The 21,983-nt window shown below is 37.9% G+C and overlaps 1 protein-coding gene across 2 annotated transcripts in view; it reads left to right on the top strand.

The window, feature by feature from the left end:
- LOC145684274 (transmembrane protein 126) overlaps positions 1–21,983 on the top strand; it is a 34,022-nt gene that overhangs the window by 10,112 nt on the left and 1,927 nt on the right. For both annotated transcript variants that reach the window (XM_081756417.1, XM_081756418.1), the window contains exons 2-4: positions 2,734–2,875; positions 14,209–14,380; positions 19,239–19,367. In XM_081756417.1, the coding sequence (XP_081612543.1) occupies positions 2,754–2,875; positions 14,209–14,380; positions 19,239–19,367 (423 nt within the window). In that variant the 5' untranslated portion in view covers positions 2,734–2,753. The remainder of the gene's footprint in view (positions 1–2,733; positions 2,876–14,208; positions 14,381–19,238; positions 19,368–21,983) is intronic.

Genomic DNA, 21,983 nt, shown 5'->3' with positions numbered 1-21,983 from the left:
GTACTCGTTGATGTAAGTTTTCATTAATTTCCCAATTAAATTTATGCTTAAAACTAGAGAGTTTTTTTTTTCAAACACCCTGTATTGTTGAGTAAATAAATAAATAAATAAATAAATAAATAAAAGAATACATGCATGGTAAATATTTTATATTACTTTATTATTTTCAGATCTGTATTGCTTGCTATCGCACTGGTACTCATAAGTAATAGTAGAATCTTAATCATCTACTAATCTCAGTGTTGCTACTTCTAATTGTATTATTATTTTCTTTTCCCCTTCCATTATTCCAGTCGGTTGAGTGGATGCATGTTGTCATCTTTAAGGAACAAGGAAGTCCTAAAAAGAAAAATACACGCTTCAGTAATAGTAGTGCCCCAATTTTTATAACAATTGGCAAACACAAAAGGTGCTTGATGTTTTTAAGATAGTATACTTACTGGGACAGGTAGATAAAATTACAAGTTTAGATAAATATACAACGTGCTCATAAAAGTACTATTATACTTTGAAGTGGTATTACGCGCTTTGGATAATTGTATTTAAATGAAATTGTTCACATTTGAAAGAAAAACTCAAATATTTTTGTAGGTCCTTTGTGGCTAAGCCGTTAGCGTACGCGCCTTTGACGTGGGAGACCCGATTTCGATTCCCAGCGGGAGTTCATTTGGTTCGGATTCCACGTCCATCAGTAGGTCCACGTCTCATATAGCCTCACTGCTGAACAGGACGTTAAATTCAAAATCAACTCAACTCAAATATTTTTCTGAATAACAATGTCAATAATACTGAATGGGATCAAGCACAGAAAAAGTAAATTCTCTCGAGAGGCCATTGTTACAGGTCCAACTTATCTTGACATGTTGACTAATTGGTTATTTCCACAATTGGAAGAAGAAAAAGGCAATGCCTTTATTTTCGAACAAGATGGAGCATCTCTACACTGGCAATTACATGTTCGGGAACACCTGAATGTGAGGCTTCCAGGAAGATAGATTGGACGTACCGAAAAATGATGATAATGTCTTCTAGAAGTGACCGCCGAGGTCATCTAACTCGACAATCTGTGACTTCTTTTTATGGGGTTACGTAAATGATTGTGTCTATGTATCCCCAATTGCCTCAAAACCCGCAAGAAGTGCAAGTTCATATCAGTGCTGCCATCCGGTCCATTTCAATCAGATATGTTGGAGCGTGTGTGGCGTGAATGGGAATGTCGTCTTGATGTCTGTATTGTCACTCGTGAGGTCAGCATTCAATGTCTATGAAGTATAGGTTTTTTTTTTTTTTTTTTTTTTTTTTTTTTTTTTTTTTTTTTTTTTTTTTTTTTTTTTTACTGTTGAAATTGAAGAACAGTGCAAAGACTCTGCACAAATAACCTCTCTTAAGTCTTGTAATCCTGAAGGAGAATGCCCGGCCAGTGCATTCGAAATACTGGAAGATATAAATAATACGATTGGAAGGAACATTATTCAAGTTAGTAGTAATTAATAAATATTACAGTATGTTCCATACGCTCTAGTAGTAGCAGAATCTTCTTTAGGCTGTTCAAAATAAGCGTTTAGTTACCTTTAATAAAAAAAGTCTTTATAATCAAAGGTTTGCTCTCGTTACCTTTTTTTAAATTGACTTAGAGAAAGCACTCGTAAGTGTCGAATGTAATCCAACGAATTGATTTTTCTATGCAGGGAAGTTATTACTAATATGATTGTTATTGCTCTATCTCGGTTTAAACCGGTTTCAGCTGAATAATCTGAGCCGTCTCTGGCAAGTGCAGATTATTTGAAGAGCTCTTCGTCAAAGAACTTCTGTCCATATGACAGGTGTCTAGTATTACTGATTTTTCTGGGTTTGTTAGGAGATGTTTTGTGTTTATCTGCTCAAGTTGCGTCATAGTACTTTCAGGGATAGTTGCAGTGGCGGAGATAATGATTGGTCTTACTGCAAATTTCTGCATTTCCATAGCTTTTTGATTTCTTCTGCCAGATCTTTATATTTGCTTTGCTTTTTTTTTTTTTTTTTTTTTTTTTTTTTTTTTTTTTTTTTTTTGTACTGAATGTTGTACGTATGTTATGAGTCAATGGTACTGCTACATTTATGTGGGTTACTTCTTGGTCAATTCTGTTGATAACAGTGATGTCGGGTCTGTTTGCAAGTACTGTGACAACATTCTTTATTTCTTGATCCCAGTAGAGTTTGTATTTGTCGTTTTCAAGTACTGGACTTGTAGTATGGCTTGGTATCGGCAATTAATTCCATCTTATGTGCCAAAAACTGGTGAATGCTTTTTGCAACATTGTTGTGCCTTTTTAATCTGTTGGAACTATTATACGTCATGAACCTGTAATGTGTTCAATAGTTTCTGATATGGCTCCGCATTTTCTGCATTTTTCATTCGGTGCTTCTTGCTTCAGTGTGTATTTACAGTATCACTCGGCCCTGGATAACCATCGCAAATCCTATTGTTTCAGAAAAGAGTCCAGTTTTCTTGAACCAGGCAATTCATTGTTGTTTATGTGTGTTAGTGTCTTCCAAATTATTCTAAAAGGTTCCGTGGAGTTATTTTTTTTCCCATTGCATTGCATATTACATGAAACAGATGATTCATTTCTTTTCTGTTGGTGAAATAAGGCGAATTATTATTATTTATTTATTTATTATTTTAATGCCAAGTCAGTACGGTTAATTCAATTTTATGTTGGTATATTTACTTCTAATTGTCTTCTTTCACAGCTAAGATGCAGTCATGAAACATGGCGTTGAAACGGGGAAATCGTAAGGAAGATATACCTGAAGGTAGTGTAGCACTGACGGAGCAACAGGCCTTGGAATATCAGTGGAAGCTGTTATGGAATTGGCAGCCAAAATCAGATGTGTAAGTAGATATTGTAGATAATTTCTGTTATTTTCCCAATTTATTACGCCTTGTTATATTCACGTACAGGAATAAAAAAAAAAAAATATATGCTTTGGTCTTAATATTCCTGTCGTGTTCTGATAGATTCAACGCATTTTTTGTCTTCATGCCTGCAAACGCGTGAGATGAGCGATTTTGTAGAGAGCACGAAGCACTTTGTGATCTCAGAGCTGTCCTTCCCTTACTCCCCCCCCCCCTCTCTCTCTCTCTCTCTTTATGTAAGTAAGAGGCTAATACTCACCGCAAGAAACAAACCACTCCTCACTCCTCTAGGAAGTACCTTCGAAGAACACTGTCTTCGTCTTCAGCCTAGGCACATTTCGGAAACGATTAAAACATAGCAAAGAAAATATGGATGGGTAAAAATGGTTAAAAAGAATTAAAAAAAAATATGCGAATTAAAAATTACCTTGTCACTAAAAATAGACAAATGTTAATGGTAATTCACTTGTCATTGTTCACTATCTTTTCACTTCCCCCCCCCCCCTAATTACCTTCCAGACGCCGGAAGCGAGTAGTGAAAACACTGCTTCAAATCGCATTTATGTCTCCTTTATCTAAATTGAGTGTAGATTTCTCTTTATGAATGTGATAGGCTTCTTTAAGTTTTCGTTCAGTTGTTGCTTTTGCTTTTTCTATCAAACATGAATCAGCAATCTTATGGTTATTGTCTTTGAGATGTGATGCCAATCCGGATAACTTTTGCATGTGTTTTCTTTCTTTAGATATTACATTGTTTTATTGTATACGAGTTTGGTACATTTCTAAATGTCTTCCTAAGCATGGTATAAAACCATTTGTCTTATGAGAAATTAGTTGGTCCCTCTTAATATTTGATGCAATAGATGAGATGTCGCAGAAACCGATGATGCTCTAAGTATGATTATAGTTTTAGTCTAAAGAAATTGAAGTAACATTCCTTAATGTGAAATATTTTACATCAGAGTTTGTTCATTCTCCACTGAGGATGATGGAAGTTTTCCGTTGAAAGTGCATGATCTATATACAAGGTAACCAAAAAAAGTTCTTGCCGTTTTTGACGTCCCGTTAATCGTGCACTCACAGAGAGGAAACGAAATGACATACGTGCCTGCCAAGCCATCGGGAGTTAGTGTGACTGTCGATCTCAGTAATACAGGAACATTGCGCACACATAGCAGTCATAACTCGACCATTGTCAGAGAGAAATCGAGGTATCGCAGCAGCTTGTTCACTTATGTTTATTGTATGACTTTAAAGTGGGCCTGTGAGCTGCCACATCAAGTCACCGCATCTGTCAGGCATTTTGGGAAAATGCCGTGAATAAACACAACGCCAGGCATTAGTTTCAGAATTTCGATTCGGGAGATGTAAGCCTTTCGGATGAACGTCGCAGTGGACGATCCATGTGTTGGATGACGAGGCACTGAAAGTAGCCATCGGGGAGAACAGTGGTCTAAGTGTCATGAACTTGCAGAAAAGTTCCATTTTTCCGCTGAAACAGTCAGACTGTACTTGTATGGGATAGAGAAGTCATACAAGTTAAGCAAGTGGGTACCCCACACGTTATCGGCAGCCAACAAGGAACAATGAGTGAAAGCCTGTTTGTCTTTGCTCACTCGGCACTTGAACACACTTACCTTTGATCGCTTGCTCACTGGTGGCGAAAAGTGGGTTCCCTATGACACGTCCAAGCATACTAGATATTCGTTGTCGCCACATGATCCTGTTCCTTACACCTCAAGACCACCTCTGCACCCACCAAAGGTTACGCTCTCTGTATCGTAGAATTGTCGGCAAATGGTTCATTACGAGCTCCTACCACCTGGTTGAACCATCATTGCTGATCTCTACTCACAGCAATTGCAAAAGGTTCCTGCACGACAATGCCAGGCCACATGTGACATACAGGATCCTCCACTGGGGGACACTGTGGCATGCACCATATTCGCCGGACCTTGCACCAACAGGTTGCCACTTGTTTCACTTTCTCGACAACCATCTCCGTGGGGAATCCTTCGTAAATGAAGGAGACCTGCGGAACGCAGTCACGGACTTCTTTGCACGCACGATCACCGAGTTTTATCATCAGGGTATTGTGCAGCTGCAAGAACATTGTCAGAAGGTGTTGGGTGCTGATGAAGATTACTTCCAAAACTAAAGGTACGTACTATCCAGTGTATTGCTCTTTGTTTATCACTGCTCTAGAACGGCAAGAACTTTTTTGGGGGGCTTACCTTCTAGTATTAGTGGCGCTTAATTAGTTGGTTTTTTTTTTTTTTTTTTTTCGTGTTTTGAACAACTAATATAATATAATTGGCACCGAGAAATAACAGTTGTTTTTCTTACCTCTCTGCTATTTGTTCCAATTCACCGGAAACTTTCAACACCCACGTAAATTTTCTTCAGTCGAGTGCGAATGTGAGAAAGAATAGTTTCTTATTATGTGGACTTTTTGATTTGATTTGCAGTTTAGCGTCCTGTTCAGCAGAGAGGCTATATGAGACGTGGATCTATAGCTTAACGTGGTATCCAATTCACGTGAGTTCCCGCTGGAAATCGAACCCGGGTCTCCCACGTCAGAGGTGCGTACGCAAACTGCCTAGCCACGAGGGAGCTCTTAACAAGGGATGAGTACAAAGGTGAACCTTAAACCTGGGAGTAACCTATATATTTCCTGAAAGGGTTTGTTGAGCAAGTTGCAAAACAGGTTCCAATTCCTTGCCCGGAAGTGACCCCATCCCTTCAGGGTTGGAAATATATAGAACAACTTGACCTATATATCCTATATATCAAAGTACTCCGCATGACTAGTAGATTAGGAATATAATGTGCAGTGTCCAATTATATCGTATAGCAAGTAATAAAACCAAAGATTGATTATTTCACTATAAATATCCTATATTAGTGAACCTTACAATCGCGCCGTAGAGTGATCATGAGGCAGTGTGAGTTACGTGGCCCTCACACTTTAAAAACAAAGGCCAAGTTCTAACAGCACCATCTTGCCAGGACCGTGACGTGTGAGTTAACATGGCTCTCACACATAGCCAAAAACGAAAGCAAACAACATCCAGCTGGAACCTTTTTCCTTTCATTAGCCGAGCCTTGTCGTGGCTAGAGGGCTTATACCCTGAAGAATGACCAATCGAGTTTAGATAGTTACAAAGAAAGAGGTGTTAGGATTAAGTAAATGATCTCAAATTACCACCACGATTAGTTTTCACCTAATTAGTAACTTAAAATCTGTTAAACGTTTTTGTACCGTGTGATCTATCAAAGAACTCGTCTAGATGAGCAGTTGACGAATATATAATGAACGTACTGATCTGGTAACATATATAAATGAAATCGAGGAAAATACAGAAATTTAAATAGGGTCTACACCGAATGTGTCACACTAGCCATAACAATGAGTTACATTAGTTGTGATGCCAAATGACTTTATAGGTCCACTAAAATACGATATTTATAGCGAAATAGTCATTTTTCGGGTTTATTACCTTGATATAAGATATAGTTGGACAGTACATATTACATTATCTACTAGTCATGGGGAGCAATTAGATATGTAAGACATATAGGTCAAGTTGTTCTATATATTTCCAACCCTGAAGGAGTGGAGTCACTTCCGGGCAAGGAATTGGAACCTATTTTAGAATTTGATTGACAAATACTTTCAGGAAATATATAGGCCTAGGTTATCCCCAAGATTCAAGGTTCAACTATGGACTCACACCTGGTAACTGGACTTTTATAAGGTTAGTAATTGAATACAACAAATAGTCTGAATGGATAACTTTTGAACAAGTTTAATAATAATAATAATAATAATAATAATAATAATAATAATAATAATAATAACTGTTGTCTCTAGAGAAAGAAGTGCTTCTTTGCAAAATTATTTAAGGTTTTAAGGTATGATCTCATTTAGTTTTTCCGCTTAGATAAAGTAATATGGAAAGAAGAAGAGTTCATGAACTGAAAGAATGGGAGAAATCAGCCGGTTTTTTTAAAGACTTTTATTCTCTATAGTTACAAGAGGGCACGGTGGTTTAGTAGTAGAGCTCTCAGCTTTGGTGCGTGGAGTCTCTGGTCCGATCCCAGCTAACTAAGTGGGCTTTGTGATAGACAAACATAGTGTGCGGAGTTTCTTGATGTTCTCTCATCTACCATTTTATTTATTTTCATCATTTTAATCATCTTCCTTAGCCTTGGAGCATAATCGTGGGACGTTAAACTTTAAAAAGTTTATATTTGCAAATTCTAAGAGGAGACGAGTGGAAAATGGGGCAACTGACCCGAGGATCGAACCCAGGTCTCCAGAGGTCTTGTTCGTTACCCACTCCAGCCTCAAGAGTGAAAGATTTGATTTTTCGAACAACGGATTGGGTAACATAGTTTTTAGCGCGTCCCACGTCTCAGTGGACGCACTGCTTAGATTCGCGGCTCATTGTCGTTTCTTCACTCTTTGCCTTTTTATGAAATTTGCGTCTATAGGGAATATTCTATGATGAAAATGAGGCTTTCCCCTCCTATATCTCATAAAACTCCTCCTTGGCCACGGTAGCTCAGTGGTAGAGCGTTCACCTCAGGTAAATGCAGTCCTTGGTTCGATCCCAGTTCGCGCCAAGTGAACTTTGTGGCGGACAAACACCATGTGCGTGGGTTTTCTCGGGGTTCTTCGGTTTTCTCCCACTTTCTTCATTCCACCATTTCATTCATTCCTCATCATCACCCTCTCCTTTAGCCTAACCAGTATAGCCATGGGGCTCAAAACCTAAAGATTTTCATAAAACTCCTTATTTCTTTGTACCTAGGTATTATTTAATTTTAGTGGAATAACAGGTAATAATGAGTTTTGTATACTGTACTAGCTGAACCTGCGCTCTCTATACAGCGCATCATTTACACGTGAGCATGAATCTCCTTGTCATTCCTCATAACATTTCAGGGTTCCCACATTCTGGAAAGTCAGGGAATGTCAGGGAAATGAAAATATGCCAGGGAAATCATGCATTTTGCATAAAATGTCAGGGAACGTAAGTGAACAAGTTTAATATTCTTTTTTTCAACCTAACATTGTTTTCTCTCTATCAGTTGTACAGATTGACATGTGAAGAAGACCACAATGATACAGCATTCCCATGATGATAGTGATGCAGTATTGCTATGCGTGCTGAGGGAATGAGATACTGTGTGTGTGTGTGTGTGTGTGTGTGTTTGTGTGTGAGAAAGCAAAAGTCGAAGTGTGACTTATCATCTTCATGGACATCGCTTTTAAGAAAGAAAAAGGAATTGAAAGCATCAGATAAAGATAAACAAGCGTTTAGGCTTGACTGTCGAATTTTTTTGCTGAACACAGTCTAGAAGATTGTTGAAAGGAGCCCTCTGAAGTACAAACTAGTACGTGTTCTGTCAGCTTTGGACCCCAGGCTATAAAAGATCAATCCAGAACTTGCTCAAACTAGGATGAAACGTATACTACAAACTCTGCATGAGCATAACAGGATATCTGATTCTGTAGCTGAGAAAGCAAAGTGTCAATTTATGTCTTTCTGTACTGAAATTCAGGTGTCTCATGACTTCAGAGAATACGAAGAGAATATGGGCAGCATCTTCTTGCAAGAATATTCTGATTTGTGGAATGTTGTAAAAATGTTTAATTTCATCCCACGGCAAGGTTTCAGTGGAGAACAAGTTCTTAGTCAATAAGACATTTACTGTAGTACGCCAAATCGAAAATTCTCTGATAGCACAGAGACGGGTGCATGATGCAATTATGTACTATGGAGGTGTAGAATCGGTTCCTCTTGGTCGAAGAATGCTTCTTTCAGTTGGTTCAGCTCGGAGATGCTATGATGAATATCTTAATCAGAAACGAATCAAAAGTGCAGAGGAAAGTAAAAATCAAAGGTGAAAAAATAAAACTAACTGCTGAAGTTAAGAAATTGGAAGCATAGAAGAAACAAATGTAATTATGTTACAAACAAGAACAAGATGCTCTCGTAGAACAAATTGAAGAAAGCAAAACAAAATTCTGTTTAAAAAATGTAAATGTGAGAATTAATATGTCTCAGAGTTGGCAGTTTATTAGGACTGATAGTGGGTCACGGTGGCTCATTGGTAGAGCGTTCACTTCTGGTTCATGGGGTCCTTGGTTCGATCCCAGCTCGTGCCAGGTGTACTTTGTGGTGGACGAACACCGTGTGCGTGGGTTCTCCCGTTTCCTCCCACTTCCTTAATTTTACTATTTAATTCATTTCTCATCATCACCGTCTCCTTTAGCCTAGATGCCATAACCGTGGAATGTAGAGCTTAAAGATTTAATTTCATTTTAGGACTAATAGTAATAGGTCTCAGGGAGGGTTGGCAATACATTTTTCGCTGCATGTTATATTGCTTTGTATTTTTTTCCAAGCATAAAAAGTCTAATTTGCAGTCTCAAGTTATATGGTGCTGTATCATACTATATGATTATATAGTTGCATGATAAATTTTGTGTAAATAACAATTATTCATATTGAACATAACAAATACGTAAATGGTAATTCAAGGAATGTGTTGGACGGGTATGGGGATGGAGGAGGCCGTTAAAAAAGTGTGTGATAGAACTTGCTCCGTATCTTGCCATTTATATTCAAGAATTTATGTCAGGGAAAACGAGAATTTGTGTCAGGGAAATCGATCTTCACTTTTTTGTGGGAACCCTGCATCTATACATGTCCCTTTACAGACACAAGTGAAAGATGTCGTGATAAAAATCGGAAGGGGTACCATAAAGGTGGGTTTTTTCCCATTATTTTTTCAATATCTCGCATCGTTTGCAAGATTTGAGCCTAGTTCTGGTTGGAGTTTCTAATTCATGTATGATCAATGTTTTCTTTTCTCTTGCATGCAGTATGTAACAAGCAAATACGTTACACATATAATTAATTATAATGTTAGCAGTATGTGATGTTCATTGGGCAAAAGGCTTCAAACAATAAAGATTCATCTTTTTCATTAGCAAACGCTTGAGAGATATATAACCCTTGTATACAGATTTGTGGCGTTGGAATGTATAACTCGTAGGATATGATGCTTTTCTTTTTAAAATTTCAATACTTCCAATGTATCCCTAAAAATGTAATAAAGAAATAACTTCCATTTTCTTTTAAATATCAATTAGAACTGAATAATCTACACAAAATTTGCAATCAATCAGTGAAAACGGCATCTTTCTAGGGCCTATAGTTCCCAAGAAGTCACTGTCGAAGGAATTGGCCACAAACATATAAACTTTTCTAACATTTTAATGTATAGATATTGGGTTGTCCAAGTCAAAGATGCATAAGCATTTATTTGAATATGTAATAAACAAAAAATACTATAAAACTGAAATATCAGTATGTTTATAAGTAGTGTTCGTCACAGTTAATAACACGTTACCAGCGTACCAGAAGCATTCTACACATTGAAAGAGACCAAATCCAATCCCATCATGACAGATGCGGTGATTTAGCAGGTTTCATCTCAACAAGGTTAACATATTTCTATATAAAGTTCGCAGAATGCTATACCGTCGATATCTATGGCCGTCAAGAACATCCTCAAACACACCATTTGCATGCAGTGTCTCACTCAGAGCACGGTGCTTGGGGTCTCGGGTTCGATCCCAGTCCCCGCCAAGTGAACTTTGTGGTGGACACCGTGTGCGTGGGTTTTCTCGGGGTTCTTCCATTTCCTCCCACTTTCTTCATTCCACCATTTCATTCATTATTCATCATCACCGTCTCCTTTAGCCTAATCGGCATAACCGTGGGACGTAAAACTCAAAGATTTCATTTCATTTCATTTTTTCACTCGGAGCACACTAGGTCTTGGTATGTTCTTGCTTGGATTAGATGTACAGACCCACCCAACTTTCATCAAGACCAACGTTCTTTTTATTTTGATTGATTTTATTTTATTTATTTACTTATATATTATTTATTTATTTATTTATTCACAAAGTTTCATACAGCACTAGGTCAATTAGCTGAAACTGTACAACATAAAAACAATAAATAAATAAACAGAAGAAAGGTTCATCTTTCAATATACAAGGTTCTCATCAGTTGAGTTCTAAAATTTCTCTCAGAGGTAGAAATGTTACATCCTGATGATAATGCATTGTAATCGTGCGCTAGTCTGTAAAACAAAGAGCGCTTTACAAGTGTGATAACCTAGGTGTCTCATAAGTTAGCAAATTGAGAGAGCGAGTTCGCCGCAGGGGAACACGAAAGTTAATCTGCGATAGTAAAAATTCAGAATCAGTTTTGCCGTTGATGATCTTATACAGGTAAAGTAAATCAGCTCCGCGGCTTCGTTTGTCAGGGGAACGTAAGTTCATTAAAGACATTGCAACGATAACGTTATATTTAGTTTTAGGACAAGGACAATAGTCCGGTACCTTATGATAACAAAAGTTGTGGCCAGACTTGTTTAAACTTGATTTACTTTTGGTGTTAAAGATATAATATGTGAGGAAGTCATAAGTGAAGAAGTGTATTTTTAATTTCTGCAAAATAAATAATATAGGGTAGGTATTAAGGAAGTACAAAGTTTAAAAGTAATAAAAGTAGTTTAATTTATTGAAATAGCTATCGTGATAAGTTTTGATGATTGTTAAAGTAATTTTAATTAAACTGGGATCGCAATATTTAGTATTAAAATACTAGTTCTTGTTTCGAGTAATTACGTAGCTCAGGAATTCTAAATCTAACTATGGCAAGAAAGAAGTTTAATACCAACTCAATGCGAGATAGATTAGCAGGTACTGTCATGTTCCATATGGAAGAGCAATATTCTATGATCGAAGAAATAAAAGCCTTATAGAACATCCTAAGGACAAGGAGACTTTGTATTTCCGGAAATGTAAAGAGTAGACCAAGTAGGTTCTAGAGACCTGCACGGGCCGGACTTGGACGGGCCGACTCTGTTATTTCTTTGGGCCGGGCCGGGCTTAGGCAGGCCGACACTGATTTCTCTTCAGGTCGGGCCGGGCTGAGACCGATTAATTGCAATTCTTTAATAATTATTGACTTTCGTTAAACGATAATTGGAATAAAGCCAAACGTTGAAGAAGTGTACCGTGAAAAATGTTACAAAGAACGCAATAGCTATTTACATATAGTGTTCCTTAGCGGCTCCACTTTCACTATAGAGGATTGCAGGCATTGCGCGGTAAATTGAGCTCTGACCTTGACCTTCGCTGAACCCAAATTATTACAAGAAGGGATGGGAAATTTTTGCCTGAAGCTAAACAATATTGCCATCTTCACTTTATGTTAAAAATCAATTAAGTAAGATTTTTATTACAGGAAATGGAGTTTTTGTTCTCTCGATGACAGACAAAGTTCTAGGAGGCAATGGAACCATTCAGGAGGCAAGCGTCAGGTTGTGAACCAGAGTTTAGAAAATGTTTCTGGGGGTTTGGTCAAGTTTAATACTAAATTTTGAGAAAGATTGGGTCTCGAGCTAAATTTTTAAAAAATTTATCGGGCCAAAAACTTTTGAAATTTATCGGGCCCGGGCCGGGCTTGGGCCAAGAATTTTTAAAAAAACTTATCGGGCCGGGCCGGGCTCGGGCCGAAAATCTCCAAAACTTTTCGGGCCCGGGCCTAGGTACATTCGGGCTGGATTGAGCTCCGGCCGAAACATTCGGCCCGTGCAGGTCTCTAGTAGGTTCATAGCTCTGGATGATATCGAACCGATATGATCCTCAAATGAGAATTTTTCATCAAAAACAACACCTAGATCTTTTTGAGATGAAAAGCGTTTGATAGGTACATTGTTAACATTATATCTGTCGAAGATTTTTTTTTTTTTTTTTTGAAGAAAAAGTCGTAGATTTCTATTTAATAGTGAAGATGTTTATAACGACATACAACGATATGTTTAACCCTTGTGTACTACCGTGGGGTCCTTTTGGGATCCCAGAAATATTTAATGCAGTATATCTCCTAAAATGAACGCGAATATCTGTAAGTCTGTTCTTGTATTTTCTCCCCTGTATATGTTTAATATGTTGAACAGAAAATATCGTTTCCTGTTGTTTTGCTTTTATGTATATATAAAAAAAGATTGTTTACCATCCAAGATAATACTCATGTAAGTAATCAATTATTTCTCTCTCTCTCTCTCTCTTTTTTTTTTTTTTTTAGCAAATGATCAAAATTAGTAGTTTACATAATGCTCAATAGATGGCAGGAACTACTAATATATTGTTCCCTAAAATTACTTCATATTGACTTAATAAAGTAAGTTTGGGTGTGTAGCAAAAAGAAGGTGTTTTTTATTTTTGTTTATTTTTTATTTTATTTATTTATTTATTTATTTTTACATTAAGCTTCATTGTTTGTGTCCTTGTCTCTTTCTTCCTAAGCTTACTATTTGAAGCAATAGGTAACTTGAAACCTGCAGAGGGCCGCGGTGGCTCAGTGGTAGAGCGTTTACCTCTGGTGCTTGGGGTCCCGTGTTCGATCTCAGTCCCCGCTATGTGAACTTTGTGGTGGACAAACACCGTGTGCGTGGGTTTTCTCGGGGTTCTCCCGTTTCCTCCCACTTTCTTCATTCCACCATTTCATTCATTACTCATCATTACCGTCTCCTTTAGCCTAACCGGCATAACCGTGGGACGTAAAACTCAAAGATTTCATTTCATTTCATTTTTTTAAACCTGCAGAGAAGGCGTTACCTTCTACGTCCCGCCCATCTTCGGATGAGAATGAAATTGCACTTATAAAAAACTAATTTCAAAGGGCTAAAACCAGTTACTTCAAGCAACAATCTCAAGAAGATGACATGACTTGACTATTCTGTTGTAGTTGTGCCTGTTACCTGGTGACGAGGTCATCAAGTATTTCTTCTCTATTTTGGATGATGATGATGTCAGTGATAGTCTCAGTTAGAGTGTAATGAAATAAAGTATTGCTTTAAAATGTATCTGTATAAAATTTTTGTACGAAACACCAATAATTACCTATTTTTAATTAGACTCTCTGAGGGACCTTACAGTATTTCCTATGCTCTATTTTTCACGGTAATACATAAGAGTTAACAACGACGAAAAAAAAAAGTGTTTTTTCTTTTAGTACTGACTCAAAAGAAGAAAAAAGACGACAGAATTCTTCCTGGGCGTTGATATAATATATCTTTGATTATAAAAATTGTTTTAACGGCAAAAAATGTTGATAGTGTTTGCTTTAAAAGTGACTTACAGATTCTTCTAATTCCTTAATCTACGCGCGCCAAATACGACAAGTAATATTGAATGCTTTATTTTTCAGCTGGGCCTTTCGTTATGGATTTGGCGTTCTCGGGTTTGCTGCTGCTGTGTCTGGGATCTACATCAATAGTATCTTTAGACGAAAGTTGAAGCTGGTAACCGAGGGACGACTTTCTTCATACTTGGCTGTTGTACTCGCGCCCACGATTGTTGGAAGTTTGTTTCAAAATGAGGTAAGAGCAATAAGGTTAGGTGGAAGCCGAAGCTTATGAGGAATGGGACGATTTTCTACATGCTTGACTGTTATACTCACACCCATGAGTATTTTGATAATCCTGATACTGATTGATTTATGTCATTGGCGACCCTTATATCTCAGTGCAGGATTCCTATTGGTCAGAGAAGTCAGGAAAGCCATTGAAAACTCAGGGCAAATGGTGCAGCTCAGGGAAGACCGGGGAAATTTTATAAAACATATTTTTCTAACATTAATGACACCAATTTCAGCTTAGTCAAGCATTATATGGGACGTTGCTCATATTTTTATTGGAGGTAAGTAGAATGTACACTCATGTCCCAAATTATTGTCGCATATCTATAAATATGTTGTTGTAGGAATATAATTTGATAACGAATTCCCCCGGTATTTCGTATAATGTTGATATGTGTATAATCGGCAAAGACATGTATGTGGCAAATTTCATGTCAAAAGAGCAATAAATAAGAACAATAAAACGAAAATGTTCTTGTCCATTTAGCAACATTTTGTTTTACTCATTCTAATTTTCGTATTTATAATTCTTTTCCTATGAAATTTACCACAAATATACATTTCCCGATTATACACATAGTATCAGTATTAAAAGTATCCTGCAAAATCTAGCCCCCTCTAATTTTCCTACTTCTTCCACAAAAGCTGGGATGGTCGCAACTCGTAGAGAATCTGAAAAGAGACGAAAATATAACAAGCTCTTGGACAAATACCACTTCGTCACCATCGCAACTTGTGGGTCATGGGGTCACGAAGGACTAAACTTTATTAAAGAAGTTGGGCGCCGAATAACTCTCAACACAGGCGACACTCGAGCTTCAGCCTTTCTTATACAGAGATTAAGTATGGCTGTACAAAGAGGGAACGTAGCAGCGATGCTAAGAACGCTTCCACCGGGAAAGGCACTGGAAGAAATCTTCCTTCTGTAACCACCCTCCTCTCATCAAACTCACGCAATTTCTGCTAATTAATAATATATATAAAATGTATTTTTGTAACCTATGTTGCAATTTTTATAATAATGAAGTAATTTTCATTTTCGGTGAAATGTGATTCAAAATTCTGCCATTGAATCCTCACGCAGTGTTATCATGCAGTTTTAGAACAGAGATCGCCTTAGCAAATCAGATATTCTCAGGGCATGATTTTAAACAGAATACTCCAAGCATGTGTGTATCCAATTGTTCTTTCAGTATTTTTGTGTTTATTTTAACAATACGTATATTTGTTGTAAATATCATTACATTCTACATTTTAAATTTATATTCTGTAACAATACTCTCCATATTGTAAGTCAAAACAGGCCAAATAAATTCAGAAATATATATTTAAAAAAAATATCGAATTATATTCTTACAAGAAGACAGCTATAGATATGCGACAATCATTTTGGACATGAGTGTACGTATGAGCAATTGATTACTATTTGTCAATATAGAGTAAATATTCTAATATATAAATGTTCACCGTTATTTATTCTTTATTTATATGGCAACGTCATCCGACACCTGTCATGAATATCAGGGTATTTTCTGCCAAAGGTCAGGGAAATAAATTTCTCCAGATCAGTAGGAACCCTGTAATGTCTGTAATCCTTTCTGTCATACCAGGAGCCGCGGTGACTCAGTAGTAGAGCGTTCACCTCAGGTGAATGCGGTCCGTGCATCGATCACAGTTCGCACCAAGTTAGACAAACACCGTGTGCGTGGGTTTTCTCGGGATTCCCCTGTTTCCTTCCACTTTCTTCATTCCACCATTTCATTCATTTCTCATCATCACCATCTCCTGTAGCCTAGCCGGCATAATCGTGTGACGTAAAACTTAAAAGATTTTATTTCCCTTCCTGTCTGTCATACCAATATACAGAAAGTTGTTCGGTTTATAACGAAGTGATTTTTGAATAGTATTCACCTTATGACTAAACGATGGTGTTTTGTTGGACCCGTAGTATCATCGACTAACGCCCGACATCTAACTTTCCATTGGAGAAAAACATCCGACGATGCACAGGCAAGAAACTTTTCCAGAGAACAGCGAGGATACATGGACGCCGATGTTGGAGGCGTCTTTTCAACAGGCCAAAGCCGCAGAATTTCATTCAGCTGGCATCAGGGCTCTTCACAGGAATGCTTTGCAATATTCTCGTTCCATTTTCTGATAAAAGTTCCACGTTCCATTTTCTGAAAGAGCAGTGTTGCTTGAAGCCTTGTCCATATTGTAAAATTTCTTGGGTAGAGCAATAAAATGTACTCGGGATTTGGACTTTCACTTCACCGTTTTATTATAAAAAGTCTTCTTATATACACAATTATAATAAGTAATTCCTCTAATACCTACTTGGGTAAGATTAAGGTAGGAACCCGGTGACCAAACGTCGTGGACTTTGAGGTGAGGTACTCTCGGTGACCATGCGTCGTGAGAAAGAGGAAAGGACCCCGGTGACCAAGAGTCGTGGGTTTAAGGATGGGTACCTCTCGGTGTGAACTCATGCTCCCGTCACTGGTAAGTATACCTTCCCATGATGGTATAATTTAGACACCATTTGACGACACAACTTGAGACACGCTACTGCTTACGCCAGCAAATGGATCATTCTAGCGTCAGTCCCCAGGTGACAATGGCGTTTGTAATTCGGTCCAATATAAACCGAACGACCATCTGTAGTGTTTGGTTCCAGTCACATATAACCTCGTATACGCCCAAATTTACCGTTTTTTGAATGTTAGTGTAACTGAATCCATATATTTTTATGATATTTTTCCAATGTCTAAACTATAGTCTTGACCGTAATGAAAACAGAATCCATTTTACCTTTGTTTTTCAGTCTTTTTTGTGATTTGAATTCACGAGGTAAAGAGTTGAGTTGAGTTGAATTGATTTTGAGTTTAACGTCCCTTTCAGCAACGAGGCTATATGAAACAGGACCTACTGATTAACGTATAATCCGAACCACATGAGCTCCCGCCGGGAATCGAATCCTGGTCTCTCACGCCATCACGCGGTAAAGAGGTAAGAAGTTTTATTATACAGAGTGTCTCAGGAAGAAGGGGCGGTACTTTAAGAAATAGTAGTATGAGTGATTTTAAGCGGAAAAAGGCAACATAGGTCGTAATCTCAACGCTTTGACAGCTACAGGTTGTGAACCATTCTTGATTTTATGTTGCGTGTTGCTCACCCTATAGTTATTCTACAGAGGTGATACATAGTGGATTTGAAGGGTGATGGTATGGTCTTTCCAACGATATGTAACATGCTGCAGTGGCGTCTTTGAAAGAGAGGTTATTGGGGAGAAAGTTAAGATTATTTAAGGGAATTGGATAACGACACTGATTTCCAAATTTCCTTCAATTTTTGCTCCTTTCATTAATATATATGATATGATATAACCGTGAAAAAGATGTTCTCAATATATGGACACTGGATTGTCCAACCACAGCAGCTAGGCTGTTGTACAAGAAGCTACGTGGTCTGAGTGGAGAGCACCGACTTCAGAAGTGAGAGACTATGGCTATTCTGGGAAGCGAACTGGGTAGTGTAGTGGTTAACGCATTGGCACAGTATGCCGAAGATCCCGGGTGCGAATCCCAGTCCAGCCATTCACTTTGTTACTCTTTGTGTGTAACATAGTAGTAATATTCACTCATTTCTGCTAGAAGCCGTATCACAAATTGTAGAACGAATATCGCAGCTGCTGTAAGAGTTAGTTTTTATGGAGCAGTTTTCTGATTCTTGAGCAGCGGAATACGAATCAGACCTGTTTGTTTGTTGGAATGTAGTATTTTAGGAAAGAGAATACTTTTTGCTTCCACTCGATGTTGTTATAAGAAATCATAAATAAACGATCATTGCATACGTTAATTTAGTGTTAATAAATGTTAAGGCAAGATTTCCTTTTATCTTTTAGATAGTGAAAATGCATCCTATCAATAAATGGATATTTAGTTGTGTGAAGTATCCAAGTGATGTCGCCACAGTCGCAACTGTCCGTATAGCGTATTTGAGCGAATATAGGCCGCACCTAAACTTTTGACACGAGATTATAGAAAATAATGAATCTCGAATATAGGTCGCACTATTAAATTTACGAAAAAGTTCAGTTAAACAGTAGTTTGAGTTGCATTTCTCTCCTTTCTCTTCTTCAACTCTCGCATAACTAAGAATGACTCATCACCAACAGGACAGGTTTTGCGTATTGGTAGAGCTGGTGACGTAAACTAATTTGAACTTTAAGTTATCAGCTATGCAAAGGAACACCGACACGGATTTGATGTTGATGATAAAAACTTCGTCGGTGGTGTGCAGGTGAAGATAAACTCTTAAATAATTTGAAAAGTCGGCGTTCACTTCGAGGGCAAAAGTGCAAATATCGAGATGTAGAAAAAGTTTTGCTTGATTTTGTAGTTTAAAACAGAAAATGTGGATATGCCGATACAACTGAGATGATTCAAATTGAAAACTGCAAAATAAATACGTGTACATGTCATTTTAAAACTGTCGATTTATGATTTGAGGGGGGAAATTTTATTTCCCTCCATTTCGTTTGGCTTCCAGGAACTGCACACTAAAATCTTATCTTCTATGAGCAACAAGGACATTTCGTGAGAAACAGACAGATTATGCGTGTACCATATTCGTGAATTTTAGACATGGAGAAGCTTGCGACTAGAGACATACGCACTCAGTATGTACGGCACTTTTACAGTACCAGCAACAACTAAAATAAAGGAATAAAAAGAATAACTCACGGATCGTTGCGACGGTGGTGACTTTTCTGAATATGACACTAACTTTTTTTTTTTTTTTTTAATTTCTCTTTTCAGTATGTTACTAGTGATATTCTCCTTCAAAGACCCGAATGTTTTATATGCCTTCAAATGAGATCAGCGCTTATTCAAACTGGAGTTGGAATTGTCTACCCACTGATATTATCACCTTTCGCTAATTTCATGGTAAGAATTTTTATTAATTTACATATTCAAGATTCAACACCAACACAGAACTGCCTAGTCGCAATGTATAGTATTCACTAACACTCTCCCCTTTAGTACGAGAGGTCCCAGGTTCGATTCTTGGTGGGAACGCTCGGTTGGAACGGTGTAACAGATTTTTCTGGCCAGCCATCCTGATTGAAGTTTTCTCTGGTTTTCCTTATTCACGCCAGCAAATTCCCAGATGATACCTAGCATATAGGCCCCAGGCAGCTTCCTTCCTTCCTTCCTCCTCCTTATCTGGATAGTGGTTACCAAGTGATATCATCCTTCATAACGTGACGAGCTTAAAGCCATAGATCCCAGTAATGCCCAGAAATATGTATAAATAATGATAATAATAATAAAAACAATGTACACCAACCTCCGACTTACCTAATACGCGACTCAGGAGGTATCAAAATTCATTGAGTGGAAGAGCATCCAACATTAATCTGTAACAGGGACTGGTACACATAATCCCCTTCTGCAGGCCCCACGTCAAATTTGACGCACTCACCCAGGATGTCTTCCAGTTCTTCTCGCCTTGGAGGAAGCAGGTATCGTTGAACTTTCTGCACTTTTTTTTTTCATATCTAAAGGTTCCTCATACAGGGTGATATGCGACTGTAGTCAATGAATCAAATTTTATAACTGTATCAACGTCACTTTGCCTGGAATTATTGATATTGTTCAGGTTGCTACACCTGATGATTTTATGCTAGAACTTGATTTATCGCTGGGTTTTTATCTTGTCAGTCTGTCTTTGAATACTAGAAAATATTTTGGTATTAAATGTCAGCAATATACAGTGGGTTTCGATTTATACGTTTGTCTGTGGGGTGTTCCTTAAGCCTTCTCATAATGCAACGATTTGTTGCACAAGAGCTTCAAGCTCTATTGCATATCTTGTCCGGTTTCTCGTTTACTATGACGACATTTTGTTGTTGGGACCAAAATACAACTTGCAACAAACAGGCAAAACCAAACAGCTTGGACTTTTAATGTCCAAAAGTCTGTCTTACAACCCACTCGCTCCCTTACCTTCGTGGGAGTCAACGTGGATTTTGATCTCAATCAATTGTCGATTGACACAGATACTTACAAATCATATCTACATGTCCATGGTCTTTGTTATTGCGCTCCAAGTGAACCAGACAAATCTTGACTGGTTACATTATATGGGCCACACCGATAACATCATTATCTTTTTCCATTGCATACGCTGTGTTAAATTGTAATATGTTTTCATATCGACGGTGTTAAGATAAAAGGTCGTAATCCTCAAAAAATTGAAAATGTGGATTTTTATCTTATTCAGCTCGCTATAGGTGAGAAAAATATTGTAAGCTTGTGTGTATTATTGAAAGGCAAATAAACAATTTTTTATTCTTGAGTCTTGAAAGGATGTAAATGGAAGTTAGAATTTTTTTTTCTCTTGAAAAAAAGTAAAAAAGTTGGAAATGAGGCTTATCATGTTTACCTTAACACCTTCGATATGTTTTAGCTATGTGTTGTAATACGTTCTTGTCCTATTGGCAACAACAATCTACTTTTGTTAAATGTTACTCTGATGCCACTCCCACCTCCTTAGCGGTGGTAGACATGCAGGGAAACACCATTTTTCAGTGGACAGGGTTGTGTCTTACTCAATCTTTCTCATGGAATTTTTGGCTGTGGCCTTTGCCACTGTTCTTCACTATCCCAACCAGCGTTTCTTTAAGAAAAATGTTCCGGGGGTCACATTTAGTATTTCGAGGGGCGCATATTATTTTCACACGGTACTATTCTATTTATTATTGTTGTTGTATTATAGACTTATTACCTTGGTCTCCTCCGGAGAGCAGTCTCAGAGCTCTAGGGGGAGGCAGTGTCCCCAAAAAACCTGAAAGAAACACTGACCATATTTATGTGGACAATCAAGCCGTTACATTATTGTTTTTTAAAGAAAATTTGACGTGTACCATATTTCATTCCTATTTTGAAAGAACAAGGATACAATTTGATGCCTTCTCAAGTTTCATATGCACCTACAGAGTTAAATAAGCTAATGAATCTCACGAGCGACGCGCTCGATCCTCTAACTGCCCTCAGCCAATCAGGAGCAAATTTCTGGTTACCGGGTCTACAAAGCCTGGGAACCAGGGGGGAAAGGTTCAGTTCGAGTCGGTAGAGGGTAGCCGGTGGACCGGGTGTCGCGCGCGTGGGGATCTCGAGTGCAATCAATCAGTATCCCCACGCGCGGAACACTCGGTCTACCGGCTACTTTCTCCTAGCTCGAACTGAGGTTTACCCCCTCCCTGGTTTCCAGGATTTGGCAACCAGGTGGTCGCTTCTGATTAGCTGAGGGCGTGAAGAACAGTATAATAATAAATAAACCTATATTAATTATTGTAGAGCACGTTTAATCGTTGTAGTGTAAGTTGGAAAGCAAAACAATAAAACAAAAGAAGATTAAAAGTGTGAAAAAGTGACATAATAAAATAGTCCTGCAAGTTTCGAAAGATGATTGTTGACAGCAGTACACATGATTTCGTAGCTGTTCCATTGCTACGCGCAGGGTGTGAAGATTCATATGGGAGAAAACTGGAGAAGGAA

This window comes from Thermobia domestica, chromosome 4 (genome assembly GCF_964235325.1).
Source record: "Thermobia domestica chromosome 4, izTheDome1.hap1.1, whole genome shotgun sequence".
NCBI classification, from domain to species: Eukaryota; Metazoa; Arthropoda; class Insecta; order Zygentoma; family Lepismatidae; genus Thermobia; species Thermobia domestica.
Note: the sequence above shows the minus strand (reverse complement) of the source record. Positions and strands in the feature narration are given on the sequence as shown.